This window comes from Oncorhynchus kisutch, linkage group LG28 (genome assembly GCF_002021735.2).
Source record: "Oncorhynchus kisutch isolate 150728-3 linkage group LG28, Okis_V2, whole genome shotgun sequence".
Taxonomy (NCBI): domain Eukaryota; kingdom Metazoa; phylum Chordata; class Actinopteri; order Salmoniformes; family Salmonidae; genus Oncorhynchus; species Oncorhynchus kisutch.
The window spans coordinates 16,502,470-16,518,174 of record NC_034201.2 but is presented as its reverse complement, the minus strand read 5'-3'; the positions used below and the strand labels follow the sequence as shown (position 1 = coordinate 16,518,174).

Here is a 15,705-nt window from a genome sequence, read left to right as displayed (position 1 = left end):
TTGGTAAAAGACCAAGTCCATATTATGCAAGAACAGCTCAAGTAAGCAACAAAAAATGACAGTGCATCATTACTTTAAGACATGAAGGTCAGTCAAGACATGAAGGTCAGAACTTTGAAAGTTTCTTCAAGTGCAGTCGCAAAAACCATCATCCTGCAGAGGATAAGTTCATTAGAGCTACCAGCCTCCGAAATTGCAGCCCAAATAAATGCTTCACAGATTTCAAGTAACAGACACATCTCAACATCAACTGTTCAGAAGAGACTGTGTGAATCAGGCCTTCATGGTCGAATTGCTGCAAAGGATCCACTACTAAACGACACCTGTTACGGATACAGCTTTCCTGTGTGTGTGTGTGTATCCTGTGTGTGTGTTTCTTTTCTCTCCTTCTCCCCTCACAGGTGAAAATCATCACTCCCCAATCAGTCAACAATCAATCATCAATCAGAAGACACACCTCCTCCTATTTCCTACCCTATCACAGTTCCTTCCCCATGGTTTAAAAACCCCATACTTTGTTTGCTCTAGAGCTAGTTCAATCTCTCTGTAAATGCCATGTCTGTAGGTCTCTGTGTTTCACTCTCGCTTTGTGTCTTAACCTCTCTTTTGTTTGAGCACCTCCAAATCACTTTGTCATCTCCTGTGAGTATTGTTTTTGGTTATGGTGTTTGTTTGTTGCTGGTGGGAAAAGGGGGAAACCAAGACAAGTCGCCCATGGGCATACACTACCCGTAGGTGAACTTTGTTAAATACACTAGTTAGAACTGGGCGGACCACCCACTGTATTTTTGGTTAGTTAGCTGTTGTTAAAGTAGGCTAGTCTAGCTTAGGGGTGTTTTTGTATATTTATTGTTTCTTTCCTTGGGTCCAGCTCAGCCCCTTTTCCTGCTCCCCCCCCCCCCCATTACCGTGTGTTTATAAATAAACCTGGGGTTTGACGGTAGATTTCTGTTGTCGTGGTTATTTCGTTCACACTTTTACTTTGTCACAATTATAATTTGCATGAGTTATGTTACGGGTCTCATTACCATCCCCCCCTAGACTGTCGGGCCAAAAAGGGATTCGTAACAACACCAATAATAAGAAGAGACTTGCTTGGGCCAAGAAACACGAGCAATGGACATTAGACCGGTGGAAATCTGTGTCTTTGTGAGACGCAGAGTAGGTTAACAGATGATCTCCGCATGTGTGGTTCCCACTGTGAAGCATGGAGGAGGAGGTGTGATGGTGCTTTGCTGGTGACACTGTCAGTGATTTATTTAGAATTCAAGGCACACTTAACAAGCATGGCTACCACACTATTCTGCAGTGAAACGCCATCCCATCTGGTTTGCGCTTAGTGGGACTATCATTTGTTTTTCAACAGGACAATGATCCAACACATCTCTAGGCTGTGTCGACCAAGAAGGAGAGTGATGGAGTGCTGCATCAAATGACCTGACCTCCACAATCACCTGACCTCAACCCAAATGAGATGGTTTGGGATGAGTTGGACCGCAGAGTGAAGGAAAAGCAGCCAACAAGTGCTCAGCATATGTGGGAACTCCCTCAAGACTGTTGGAAAAGCATTCCAGGTGAAGCTGGTTGAGAGAATGCCAAGAGTGTGCAAAGCTGTCATCAAGACAAATGGTGGCTACTTTGGAGAATCGAAAATCTATTTTGATTTGTTTAACACTTTTTTGGTTACTACATGATTCCATGTGCTATATGTCATAGTTTTGATGTTGTCACTATTATTCTACAACATGGCATTTTAACACCATTCTATGTCTTTTAACACATACATTGCTATTAATTTTAGTTTATTCAAACAGACCCAATTTTTAAGGAAACTAGCTCATTAAGATTAGGTGTGGACAGTTAGTGGGCACGGCCAACACACCTGAACACACTTAACAAGATAGCGTCAACAACCAAATTTGATTCTCTAAGAAAGGAATGCATTTTTTAAATAACATTCTTAGAACATTCTTTGAACAATACTAATGTTTTCTTGTGTTATTTATGGAAATTTGTCTTAATGTTCTGAGACATGACTTCAAATAGAACCATGAGGAAAGCAGCAGAAAATGTTATGCTGAAGTACTGAAACTCCCACAGAAGAACGTTGTTTCTTAATGTTCCCGGAACAATTTGAGAACATTACTTTAAATAGAACCATGAGGAAACCTGTAGGAAACATTATGCTGAAGTTCTGAAATTCCGTATGGTTCTCAGACGTGGGAATTTCAGTGCCAGCTAGGTATCCTGCACCATTCCCAGAAGGTTGTATGCAAAAGAACCATAGGACAACCACGCTCTCACCAAGCTCTAAGAAACATATCGTTCTCAGAATGTTATGTGCTAGCTGGGTCTCCTCTCACACCCACACACATGCACAGTCATAATTGCTGTTACAATTTAATGCTATTCATTTTAAGATGCTCAACCATGTGACAATTCACTTTAGCACGTCATAGTTTATATTGTATATATTTACAACATCTCCATTTTTTTGTACAACTTTTTTATTACTTATTTGTGAATATTGTTTTGTGTGCTGCACTGTTGAGGAGAGCTGGCAAGTAAATATTTCACTGTACCCTTTACACTCTGTATCCTGAGCACGTGACCAATAAACATTGATTTGATGGCCCAAGAAGAGGCTTAGTGTGTGATATAATATACACTGAGTATACCAAAAATTAGGAACACCTTCCTAATATCGAGTTGCACCCCTTTTGCTCTCAGAACAACCACAATTCGTCGGGGCATGGACTCTACAAGGTGTCTAAAGCGTTCCAGAGGGATGCTGGGCCATGTTGACTCGAATGCTTCACACAGTTGTGTCAAGTTGGCTGGATGTCCTTTGGGTGGTGGACCATTGTTGATACACACAGGAAACTGTTGAGCGTGAAAAACAGTTGCAGTTCTTGACACAAACCGGACTGCCTGGCACCTACTACCCCGTTCAATGGCACTTCAATATTTTGCCTTGCCCATTCACCCTCTAAATGGGACACACACACAATCCTGTCTCAATTGTCTTATGGCATAAAAATCCTTCGTTTACCTGTCTCCTCCCCTTCATCTACACTGATTGAAGTATATTTAGAAGGTGACATCAATAAGCTTTCACCTGGATTTACCTGGTAAGTCTATGTCATGGAAAGAGCAGGTGTTATTAATGTTTAAGCCTGTTCTTGGGCAATAATTTATGCGGCACTTTGCATAATATGCAAAGAGCTGTTGACGAGTTTGTCCAGAAGTACTTACTTTACTGACACCTTATCCTGGATGGTGTTGAAGGTCTTCCCTGTCACAGTGAGAGTGGTAGAGGACTCATCTTTCACACTGCTGGTGCTATGACTCCTAAATAAATAGATGTAGAGAGAAGTTTATGTACACGTCCAGACATCACAACCTAACACACTAAACCCATTGATAGGTATGGTTGAACAGGTTTGCACAGTTCAGCCTTTCGACCACAAGAGGGCAGCAAAAGAGGGGAAGATCTTACACTCTGAAGCCTAGTTGAGCACAGGTCTGGTCAGCCAGGCCCTTGTTCCAGCCACTGTAACACACAGGGAGGAAATTACCAGCGCTGCTTGTCTTCACCTGGAGACCCCCATTCGACCTGAACCTTACTGGATGATACACAGATACATCACTCAATTAGAACATCACTCAATTAGAACATCACTCAATTAGAACATCACTCAACTAGAACATCACTCAACTAGAACATCACTCAATTAGAACATCACTCAACTAGAACATCACTCAATTAGAACATCACTCAATTAGAACATCACTCAATTAGAACATCACTCAATTAGAACATCACTCAACTAGAACATCACTCAATTAGAACATCACTCAATTAGAACATCACTCAATTAGAACATCACTGAATCACACAAATACATGACTCAGCAGTTAGAACCTCACAGGATCACACAGATACATCACACAGATACATCACACAGAACATTACACATAATTTGTCAACGCATTGTGACGTGGAATCTACGTGGAAAATACATTGAATTTAGTATTTTTTAATCATCAACGGAAACTGTTGTTTTAAGGGGGAAATTTCAACTTCAGGATTATGTCATCATTGTGACCATTTTTCAAAATAGACAAACCTTGAATTTGTACATTTGAAACAACATCAGTTCTTCGATATACTTTGCCTTCAGAAAGTATTCACACCCCTTGACTTTTTTTTGTGTTACAGCCTGAATTTAAAGTTGATTAAATTGGGATGTTGTGTCACTGGCCTAGACACAATATCCCATAATGTCAGCGGAATAATATTTTTAGAATTTTTCTGAAATGAATAAAACATTCAAAGCTGAAATGTTTTGAGTCAATAAGTATTCAACCCCTTTGTTATGGTAAGCCTAAATATGTTTATGAGTAAAAATGTGCTTAACAAGGTACATAATAGTTGCATGTACTCACTCATTGTGCAATAATTGTGTAAAGTGATTTTTGAATTACTACCTCATCTCTGCACCCCACACATACAATTATCTATAATGCACCTCAGTCAAGCAGTGAATTCCAAACACAGATTCAAGCACAAGGACCTGGGAGGTTTTCTAATACCTCACAAAGAAGGGCACCTATTAGTATTTGTAACGGCGTTCTTCGTTTGTCAAAAGAGAGTCGGACCGAAATGCAGCGTGGTGGTTACTCATGTCTTTAATGAAGAAAAGTGACGATACATGAAACTTATTACAGCCTATCTGGTGAACACTACACAGAGACAGGAACAATCACCCACGAAAACAAAGCGAACTCAGGCTACCTAAATACGGTTCCCAATCAGAGGCAACGAGAAGCACCTGACTCCTGATTGAGAACCGCCTCAGGCAGCCAAGCCTATACAACACCCCTAATCAGCCGCGATCCCAAATACTACAACCCCCAATACGAAAATACAATAACATAAACCCCTGTCACACCCTGGCCTGACCAAATATATAACGAAAACACAAAAATACAATGACCAAGGCGTGACAGAACCCCCCCCCCCCAAGGTGCGGACTCCCGGACGCACCTCAAAACCATAGGGAGGGTCCGGGTGGGCGTCTGTCCATGGTGGCGGCTCCGGCTCGGGACGTGGACCCCACTCCATAAATGTCATAGTTCCTCCCCTTCGCGTCCTGGGATAATCCACCCTCGCCGCCGACCATGGCCTAATAGTCCTCACCCAGAACCCCACAGAACTGAGGAGCAGCTCGTGACTGAGGGGCATCTCGGGACTGAGGGACAGCTCGGGACTGAGGGGCAGCTCGGGACTGAGGGGCAGCTCGGGACTGAGGCAGCTCGGGACTGAGGGGCAGCCCGGAACTGAGGGGCAGCCCGGAACTGAGGGGCAGCCCGGAACTGAGGGGAAGCCCGGAACTGAGGGGAAGCCCAGTACTGAGAGGAAGCCCAGTACTGAGATGAAGCTCAGGTAGGTAGTAGGCTCCGGTAGATCCTGGCTGGCTGGTGGATCTGGAAGATTCAGGTTGACTAGCAGATCTGGAAGATTCTGGTTGACTAGCAGATCTGGAAGATTCTGGTTGACTGGCGGATCTAGCTGCTCTATGCAGACTGACAGCTCTGACTGCTCCATGCAGGCTGACAGCTCCTTGCAGACTGGCAGCTCTTTGCAGACTGACAGCTCTGACTGCTCTATGTAGGCTGACAGCTCCTTGCAGACTGACAGCTCCTTGCAGACTGACCGCTCCTTGCAGACTGACAGCTCCCTGCAGACTGACAGCTCTGACTGCTCCATGCAGGCTGACAGCTCCTTGCAGACTGGCAGCTCCTTGCAGACTGGCGGCTCCTTGCAGACTGACAGCTCCCTGCAAACTGGCAGCTCCTTGCAGACTGGCAGTTCTGGCTGCTTCATGCAGACTGACAGCTCTGACTGCTCCATGCAGGCTGACAGCTCCTTGCAGACTGGCAGCTCCTTGCAGACTGACAGCTCCTTGCAGACTGACAGCTCCTTGCAGACTGGCAGCTCTGACTGCTCCATGCAGGCTGACAGCTCCTTGCAGACTGACAGCTCCTTGCAGACTGGCAGCTCCTTGCAGACTGGCAGCTCCTTGCAGACTGACAGCTCCTTGCAGACTGACAGCTCCCTGCAGACTGGCAGCTCCTTGCAGACTGGCAGCTCCTTGCAGACTGGCAGCTCCTTGCAGACTGACAGCTCCCTGCAGACTGGCAGCTCCTTGCAGACTGGCAGCTCCTTGCAGACTGGCAGCTCTGGCTGCTTCATGCAGACTGACAGCTCTGACTGCTCCATGCAGGCTGACAGCTCCTTGCAGACTGGCAGCTCCTTGCAGACTGACAGCTCCTTGCAGACTGACAGCTCCCTGCAGACTGGCAGCTCCTTGCAGACTGGCAGCTCCTTGCAGACTGACAGCACCCTGCAGACTGACAGCTCCTTGCAGACTGACAGCTCTGACTGCTCCATGCAGGCTGACAGCTCCTTGCAGACTGGCAGCTCCTTGCAGACTGGCAGCTCCTTGCAGACTGACAGCTCCTTGCAGACTGACAGCTCCTTGCAGACTGACAGCACCCTGCAGACTGACAGCTCCTTGCAGACTGACAGCTCCCTGCAGACTGGCAGCTCCTTGCAGACTGGCAGCTCCTTGCAGACTGACAGCTCTGGCTGCTTCATGCAGACTGACAGCTCTGACTGCTTCAAACAGGCAGGAGGCTCCGGCAGCGCAGGAGAGGAGGAAGGCTCTGGCTGCGCTAAACAGGCGGGAGACTCCGACAGCGCAGGAGGGAAGGAAGGCTCTGGCTGTGCTGAACAGGCGGGAGACTCCGACAGCGCAGGAGGGAAGGAAGGCTCTGGCTGTGCTGAACAGGCGGGAGACTCCGACAGCGCAGGAGAGGCGAGGCTCACTGTAGGCCTGATGCGTGGTGCGGGCACTGGTGATACTGGAGCGAGGACACGCACAGGAAGCCTGGTGCGGGGAGCTGCTACCGGAGGACTGGTGTGTGGAGGTGGCACAGGATGTGCAAGGCTAGGGATGTGCACAGGAGGCCTGGTGCGTGAGGCTGGCACCAACTTCACCAGCCGACTAACACGCACCTCAGGACGAGTATGGAGCGCTAACTCAGGTGCCATCAAATCCCTGACACGATCCGTCGGACGAATATGATATCTATAGCACCAAGCTAGCAACTCCCTCATTACTCTCCACTCCACTTTCCCCATTAACTCCTTCACAGTCTCATCTTCGCTCACCTCTAACACCGGCTCTGGTTCTGGTCTCCTCCTTGGCTCCTCACGATAAACAAGGAGAGTTGGCTCAGGTCCATCTCCTGACTCAGCCACTCTCCCTCTGAGCCCCCCCCCCAATAATTTTTTTGGGGTGACTCTCGGGTTTCGCTCTGCGCCGCCGTGTCTGTTTCTCCAACTCCATTCGCCTATAGCCTTCTTCGCACTGCTTTAGCGAATCCCATGCGGGCTCCTGCACTCTCTCTGGGTCGGCCGCCCACCTGTCGATTTCTTCCCACGTCATATACTCCATGCCATTGCTGTCCATAACGTCCTCCTTTCGCTTTTCCTGCGGTCGCTGCCTGTAACCACGCCGCTCGGTCCGTATGTGGTGGGTGATTCTGTAACGGCGTTCTTCGTTTGTCAAAAGAGAGTCGGACCGAAATGCAGCGTGGTGGTTACTCATGTCTTTAATGAAGAAAAGTGACGATACATGAAATAACTATAATAAATACAAAAAACAACAAACGGAACGTGAAACTTATTACAGCCTATCTGGTGAACACTACACAGAGACAGGAACAATCACCCACGAAAACAAAGCGAACTCAGGCTACCTAAATACGGTTCCCAATCAGAGGCAACGAGAAGCACCTGACTCCTGATTGAGAACCGCCTCAGGCAGCCAAGCCTATACAACACCCCTAATCAGCCGCGATCCCAAATACTACAACCCCCAATACGAAAATACAATAACATAAACCCCTGTCACACCCTGGCCTGACCAAATATATAACGAAAACACAAAAATACAATGACCAAGGCGTGACAGTATTTGTGTAAAACAAAAATATATTGAATATGGTGAAGGTATCAATAACAGAGTCACTACAAAGATACAGGCATCCTTCCTAACTCAGTTGCCAGAGGGGAAGGAAACCGCTCAGGGATTTCACCATGATGCCAATGGTGACTTTAAAACAGTTACAGAGTTTAATGGCTGTGATAGGAGATAACTGAGGATGGATCAACAACATTATAGTTTGGGGCAAATCCAAAACAACCCATCACTGAGTACCGCTCTTCATATTTTCAAGCAATGTGGTGGCTGCATCATGTTATGGGTATGCTTGTCATCGGCAAGGACCAAAAATAAATGGAATGGAGCTAAGCACAGGCAAAATCCTAGAGGTAAACCTGTTTCAGTCTGCTTTCCAACAGACACTGGGAGACAAATTCACCTATCAGCAGGACAATGACCTAAAACATAAGGCCAAATATACACTGGAGTTGCTTACCAAGATGACATTGAATGTTCCTGAGGTGCCTAGTTACAAATTTGACTTAAATTGGCTTGAAAATCTATGGCAAGACTTGAAAATGGCTGTCTAGCAATAATCAGCAACCAACTTGACAGAGCTTGAAGAATTAAAAAAATTATAATATGCAAGCTGTCACTGACCATCTCGAATCCCACCGTACCTTCTCCGCTGTGCAATCTGGTTTCCGAGCCGGTCATGGGTGCACCTCAGCCACACTCAAGGTACTAAACGACATCATAACCGCCATCGATAAACGACAGTACTGTGCAGCCGTCTTCATCGACCTTGCCAAGGCTTTCGACTCTGTCAATCACCATATTCTTATCGGCAGACTCAGTAGCCTCGGTTTTTCGGATGACTGCCTTGCCTGGTTCACCAATTACTTTGCAGACAGAGTTCAGTGTGTCAAATCGGAGGGCATGCTGTCCGGTCCTCTGGCAGTCTCTATGGGGGTGCCACAGGGTTCAATTCTCGGGCCGACTCTTTTCTCTGTGTATATCAATGATGTTGCTCTTGCTGCGGGCGATTCCCTGATCCACCTCTACGCAGACGACACCATTCTATATACCTTCGGCCCGTCTTTGGACACTGTGCTATCTAACCTCCAAACAAGCTTCAATGCCATACAACACTCCTTCCGTGGCCTCCAACTGCTCTTAAACGCTAGTAAAACCAAATGCATGCTTTTCAACCGGTCGCTGCCTGCACCTGCATGCCCGACTAGCATCACCACCCTGGATGGTTCCGACCTAGAATATGTGGACGTCTATAAGTACCTAGGTGTCTGGCTAGACTGCAAACTCTCCTTCCAGACTCATATCAAACATCTCCAATCGAAAATCAAATCAAGAGTCGGCTTTCTATTCCGCAACAAAGCCTCCTTCACTCAAGCCGCCAAGCTTACCCTAGTAAAACTGACTATCCTACCGATCCTCGACTTCGGCGATGTCATCTACAAAATGGCTTCCAACACTCTACTCAGCAAACTGGATGCAGTCTATCACAGTGCCATCCGTTTTGTCACTAAAGCACCTTATACCACCCACCACTGCGACTTGTATGCTCTAGTCGGCTGGCCCTCGCTACATATTCGTCGCCAGACCCACTGGCTCCAGGTCATCTACAAGTCTATGCTAGGTAAAGCTCCGCCTTATCTCAGCTCACTGGTCACGATGGCAACACCCATCCGTAGCACGCGCTCCAGCAGGTGTATCTCACTGATCATCCCTAAAGCCAACACCTCATTTGGCCGCCTTTCGTTCCAGTACTCTGCTGCCTGTGACTGGAACGAATTGCAAAAATCGCTGAAGTTGGAGACTTTTATCTCCCTCACCAACTTCAAACATCAGCTATCTGAGCAGCTAACCGATCGCTGCAGCTGTACATAGTCTATTGGTAAATAGCCCACCCTTTTCACCTACCTCATCCCCATACTGTTTTTATTTATTTACTTTTCTGCTCTTCTGCACACCAATATCTCTACCTGTACATGACCATCTGATCTTTTATCACTCCAGTGTTAATCAGCAAAATTGTAATTATTTGCCTACCTCCTCATGCCTTTTGCACACATTGTATATAGACCCCCCCTTTGTTTTCTACTGTGTTATTGACTTGTTAATTGTTTACTCCATGTGTAACTCTTTGTTGTATGCTCACACTGCTATGCTTTATCTTGGCCAGGTCGCAGTTGCAAATGAGAACTTGTTCTCAACTAGCCTACCTGGTTAAATAAAGGTGAAATAAAAAATAAAAAAAATAAATAACGCTGCCAAAGGTGATTCTAACATATCAAGCGGGGGTGTAAAATACTTATGTATATTAGATATTTCTGTATTTCAGCATACAAATACATTTCCAAAACTTATTAAAAACATGTTTTTACTTTGTCAATATGGGGTATTGTGAGTAGATGGGTGAGAACAAAATCTATTTAATCCATTTTTTATCGCCATCGATAAGAAACATTACTGTGCAGCCGTATTCATTGACCTGGCCAAGGCTTTCGACTCTGTCAATCACCACATCCTCATCAGCAGACTCGATAGCCTTGGGTTCTCAAATGACTGCCTCGCCTGGTTCACCAACTGCCTCGCCTGGTTCAGTGTGTCAAATCGGAGGGCCTGTTGTCTGGGCCTCTGGCAGTCTCTATGGGGGTGGCACAGGGTTCAATTCTGGGGCCGTCTCCCTTCTTTGTATACATCAATGATGTCGCTCTTGCTGCTGGTGAGTCTCTGATCCACCTCTACGCAGACGACACCATTCTATATACTTCTGGCCCTTCTTTGGACACTCTGTTAACAACCCTCCAGACGAGCTTCAATGCCATACAACTCTCCTTCCGTGGCCTCCAACTGCTCTTAAATACAAGTAAAACTAAATGCATGCTCTTCAACCGATCGCTCCCTGCACCTGCCCGCCTGTCCAGCATCACTACTCTGGACGGTTCTGACTTAGAATATGTGGACAACTACAAATACCTAGGTGTCTGGTTAGACTGTAAACTCTCCTTCCAGACTCACATCAAACATCTCCAATCCAAAGTTAAATCTAGAATTGGCTTCCTATTTCGCAACAAAGCATCCTTCACTCATGTTGCCAAACATACCCTCGTAAAACTGACCATCCTACCGATCCTCGACTTCGGCGATGTGACCTGTATGCTCTCGTTGGCTGGCCCTCGCTTCATACTCGTCGCCAAACCCACTGGCTCCAGGTCATCTACAAGACCCTGCTAGGTAAAGTCCCCCCTTATCTCAGCTCGTTGGTCACCATAGCAGCACCCACCTGTAGCACACGCTCCAGCAGGTATATCTCTCTGGTCACCCCCAAAACCAATTCTTCCTTTGGCCGCCTCTCCTTCCAGTTCTCTGCTGCCAATGACTGGAACGAACTACAAAAATCTCTGAAACTGGAAACACTTATCTCCCTCACTAGCTTTAAGCACCAACTGTCAGAGCAGCTCACAGATGACTGCACCTGTACATAGCCCATCTATAATTTGCTCCTTTGCACCCCATTATTTGTATTTCTACTTTGCACATTCTTCCACTGCAAATCTACCATTCCAGTGTTTTACTTGCTATATTGTATTTACTTCGCCACCATGGCCATTTTTTTTGCCTTTACCTCCCTTATCTCACCCCATTTGCTCACATCGCATATAGACTTATTTTTCTACTGTATTATTGACTGTATGTTTGTTTTACTCCATGTGTAACTCTGTGTTGTGTCGAACTGCTTTGCTTTATCTTGGCCAGGTCGCAATTGTAAATGAGAACTTGTTCTCAACTTGCCTACCTGGTTAAATAAAGGTGAATATTTGTAAAAAAAATTGAACAACAAAATGTGGAATAAGTCAAGGGATAGGAATACTATCTGAAGCCTGGGCAGCACCTCCTGGAAAGTTCACATACAGCTATTCAGTTGGTCTCCCCTCCAGGGTTTTAACCAAGCCCTGATACGCTTGGATATTTTGCACTGACTATTACATGTACCAATGTGCAATCATGAGAAGGGTTTTTGAGAGACCTCTTACTAACTAAATATATTACTTCTAAAGTCATTCCAAAGAGTAGATTTAACAGAGCAAATGAACTATATAGCATTTGCAAAGTCATCAACAGCTATTGTCTCAATTCAACCCAGGGTTCAACTATAAATAGACAACACATACTGTATAGGCCTAGGGCGTACAAGCTTTGGTTGATTTCAACTTTAATCTCCAAGTTAATCATTAATATGTTGTATTCACATCTCCAGCTCGACCAAAAATCCAAGTTAAAGAATAGGTCAAAATCAAATCAACATTTTTCTAAGTGCATTTAAAGTTTGATTAGAAGATATTTAGTCCTATTCTTAACTTGGATTTTTGGTTGAGATGGCAACGTGAATCCAACATATCAATTATTAATTTGTAGACAAACTGAATATTGAATTGTATTTAGTTGTCACTGCAACCAAATATCAACATTTGAAGGAGATGTACTGTGTCTTCTGCTTGGATAGTTCCATCTGTGTCATTGACTTAGTCTGGCTTTAATTCCAGTTTGTCTACAGATTAATAATTGATATGTTGGATTCAAGTCTCCATCTCAAATAAACATCTAAGTTAAAGAATAGTACTAAATTTAACTTTAAGTGCACTTTAAAGGAAGCTTGATTTGATTTTGATTCTTAGTTGAGATGGAGACATAATTCGAACATATCAATTATTCATTTCTAGACATGTGGAATTTGTTGACAACCAAACACAATTCAATATCACTTTTGCAATATAGTAAATAGTCTATTAACTCGTTAACAAATGATTTGTTTTAAAGTAAAGAATAGGATTAAGCCAGTGGTTCAGATGAAACTATCCAAGCATTAGATATCCATTAAATGTTGATATTTGGTTGCGTTGTCAACCAAACACAATTTCATTTAAGACTATAAAGTTAAGACTATAAAGTTAAGACTATAAAGTTAAGACTATAAAGTTAAGACTATAAAGTTAAGACTATAAAGTTAAGACTATAAAGTTAAGACTATAAAGTTAAGACTATAAAGTTAAGACTATAAAGTTAAGACTATAAAGTTAAGTTTAAAGTTAAGACTATAAAGTTAAGACTATAAAGTTAAGACTATAAAGTTAAGTTTAAAGTTAAGACTATAAAGTTAAGTTTAAAGTTAAGACTATCTTACAAATCAATGTAACAGCATTTATTCAGCCTTAAAATGAGCAACACATCTATGGCCACACAGCCTACTGTAACTATAAACACATCTATGGCCACACAGCCTACTGTAACTATAAACACATCTATGGCCACACAGCCTACTGTAACTATAAACACATCTATGGCCACACAGCCTACTGTAACTATAAACACATCTATGGCCACACAGCCTACTGTAACTATAAACACATCTATGGCCACACAGCCTACTGTAACTATAAACACATCTATGGCCACACAGCCTACTGTAACTATAAACACATCTATGGCCACACAGCCTACTGTAACTATAAACACATCTATGGCCACACAGCCTACTGTAACTATAAACACATCTATGGCCACACAGCCTACTGTAACTATAAACACATCTATGGCCACACAGCCTACTGTAACTATAAACACATCTATGGCCACACAGCCTACTGTAACTATAAACACATCTATGGCCACACAGCCTACTGTAACTATAAACACATCTATGGCCACATTTTGAGGTTAGCCTACTGTAACTATAAATCTATTTATCTGTGATAATAGAAAGTGTGGATGTTCAAACTAACATGCAAAGGTTGCAGCTCTGTGGAGATCTTCACAATTGCTGTTACAATCTATGCAGAATCTTGAACAGCATTGATCAACTGCAACCCAGGTCATGTGGTTGTGCTATTAGATGAAGTACAATGATACACGTTCATCTGTGATAAATACAACATATCTGACATCCCATTTCAACTTTGTTGTGCTTTTAAATTGTTGAAAGTGCAGTGATAAAACATTTAGTTGACAACTAAATCTGACTAAACCAAACTTTTCCATTGGAATTTGGTTATGCTTTTAGATGGTTGAAAGCATAGTCATATAACATTGGGAATTCAACAAACTTCTGCCGGTCTTTTTGAGTGGGTGAATAAAGGTTGAAATCTCATCGATCAACGCCTCAACCAAAGATGACCCACATTTCCACATAGAAGTGCCCAGTGTTTTGCTTCTATTTTTGTTACTGACCACAAAAACTAGGTGTGGCGACAAGGGTACTGACCACAAAAACTAGGTGTGGCGACAAGGGTACTGACCACAAAAACTAGGTGTGGCGACAAGGGTACTGACCACAAAAACTAGGTGTGGCGACAAGGGTACTGACCACAAAAACTAGGTGTGGCGACAAGGGTACTGACCACAAAAACTAGGTGTGGCGACAAGGGTACTGACCACAAAAACTAGGTGTGGCGACAAAGGTACTGACCACAAAAACTAGGTGTGGCGACAAGGGTACTGACCACAAAAACTAGGTGTGGCGACAAGGGTACTGACCACAAAAACTAGGTGTGGCGACAAGGGTACTGACCACAAAAACTAGGTGTGGCGACAAGGCTACTGACCACAAAAACTAGGTGTGGCGACAAGGGTACTGACCACAAAAACTAGGTGTGGCGACAAGGGTACTGACCACAAAAACTAGGTGTGGCGACAAGGGTACTGACCACAAAAACTAGGTGTGGCGACAAGGCTACTGACCACAAAAACTAGGTGTGGCGACAAGGGTACTGACCACAAAAACTAGGTGTGGCGACAAGGGTACTGACCACAAAAACTAGGTGTGGCGACAAGGGTACTGACCACAAAAACTAGGTGTGGCGACAAGGGTACTGACCACAAAAACTAGGTGTGGCGACAAGGCTACTGACCACAAAAACTAGGTGTGGCGACAAGGGTACTGACCACAAAAACTAGGTGTAGCGACAAGGGTACTGACCACAATTGGTCTCATCACTGCCCAGTTTGCAGTCTCGTCGTCCGTCACACTCCACGGTGTTGGAGGGGCAACTGTCTTTCTCCATCTCGCTCAGGGAGCCAGACACCAGGGATGGGCCATAACGCACTGGACAGAGGTCATAGGTCAAAGAGAACAAGTAAAAGGATATTCAGAGCCGTGGAAGCCCCTATGTTAATGCTTAATACATACCAACACAATATCATATATATTGCATTCACACGATACCCTAAATATGGAATTTATGATTGTCATACATTTACACATATTTAATTGTTGCATTATGTCCATGTTAGATTATGTTGTATTGTATTATTACATTATGTCCATATAGTTTAATGTTGTACTGTATGAGTTCTCTGTAAGTTACTGGTTGGGTTACCTCCCAGCCAGATAGCGATAGCGAGGAGGACCAGCAGTAGGGTGGTCCCTCCTGATCCTCCGTAACAGCAGGAACTGTTCCCACATGATAAGCACTTTTTACGACGTTGGGCTGCAAGAGGAGACCAGGGACATTTTTCAGTTCACAGTTTGATAAAGTTGGGAGGCAAAAAAGCTTAGGATTAAGAAAGAGAAACGTTTCGGATATAGAAAGAGAGATTTGCATTACAGAGATAGAGGGATGGCACCCTCTCATATAAATAGATAGGGGCAGGAATGTACTGTATATCAACG

General features: G+C 44.4%; 1 protein-coding gene across 1 annotated transcript in view; it reads right to left on the bottom strand.

Annotated features, from left to right (window-relative positions):
- tmprss13b (transmembrane serine protease 13b) overlaps positions 1-15,705 on the bottom strand; it is a 37,072-nt gene that overhangs the window by 3,760 nt on the left and 17,607 nt on the right. Inside the window, exons 4-7 of the mRNA XM_020463810.2 lie at positions 15,413-15,523; positions 15,013-15,138; positions 3,500-3,626; positions 3,256-3,351 (exon numbers count right to left, since the gene is read on the bottom strand). Coding sequence (XP_020319399.1) covers positions 3,256-3,351; positions 3,500-3,626; positions 15,013-15,138; positions 15,413-15,523 — 460 coding nt within the window. The remainder of the gene's footprint in view (positions 1-3,255; positions 3,352-3,499; positions 3,627-15,012; positions 15,139-15,412; positions 15,524-15,705) is intronic.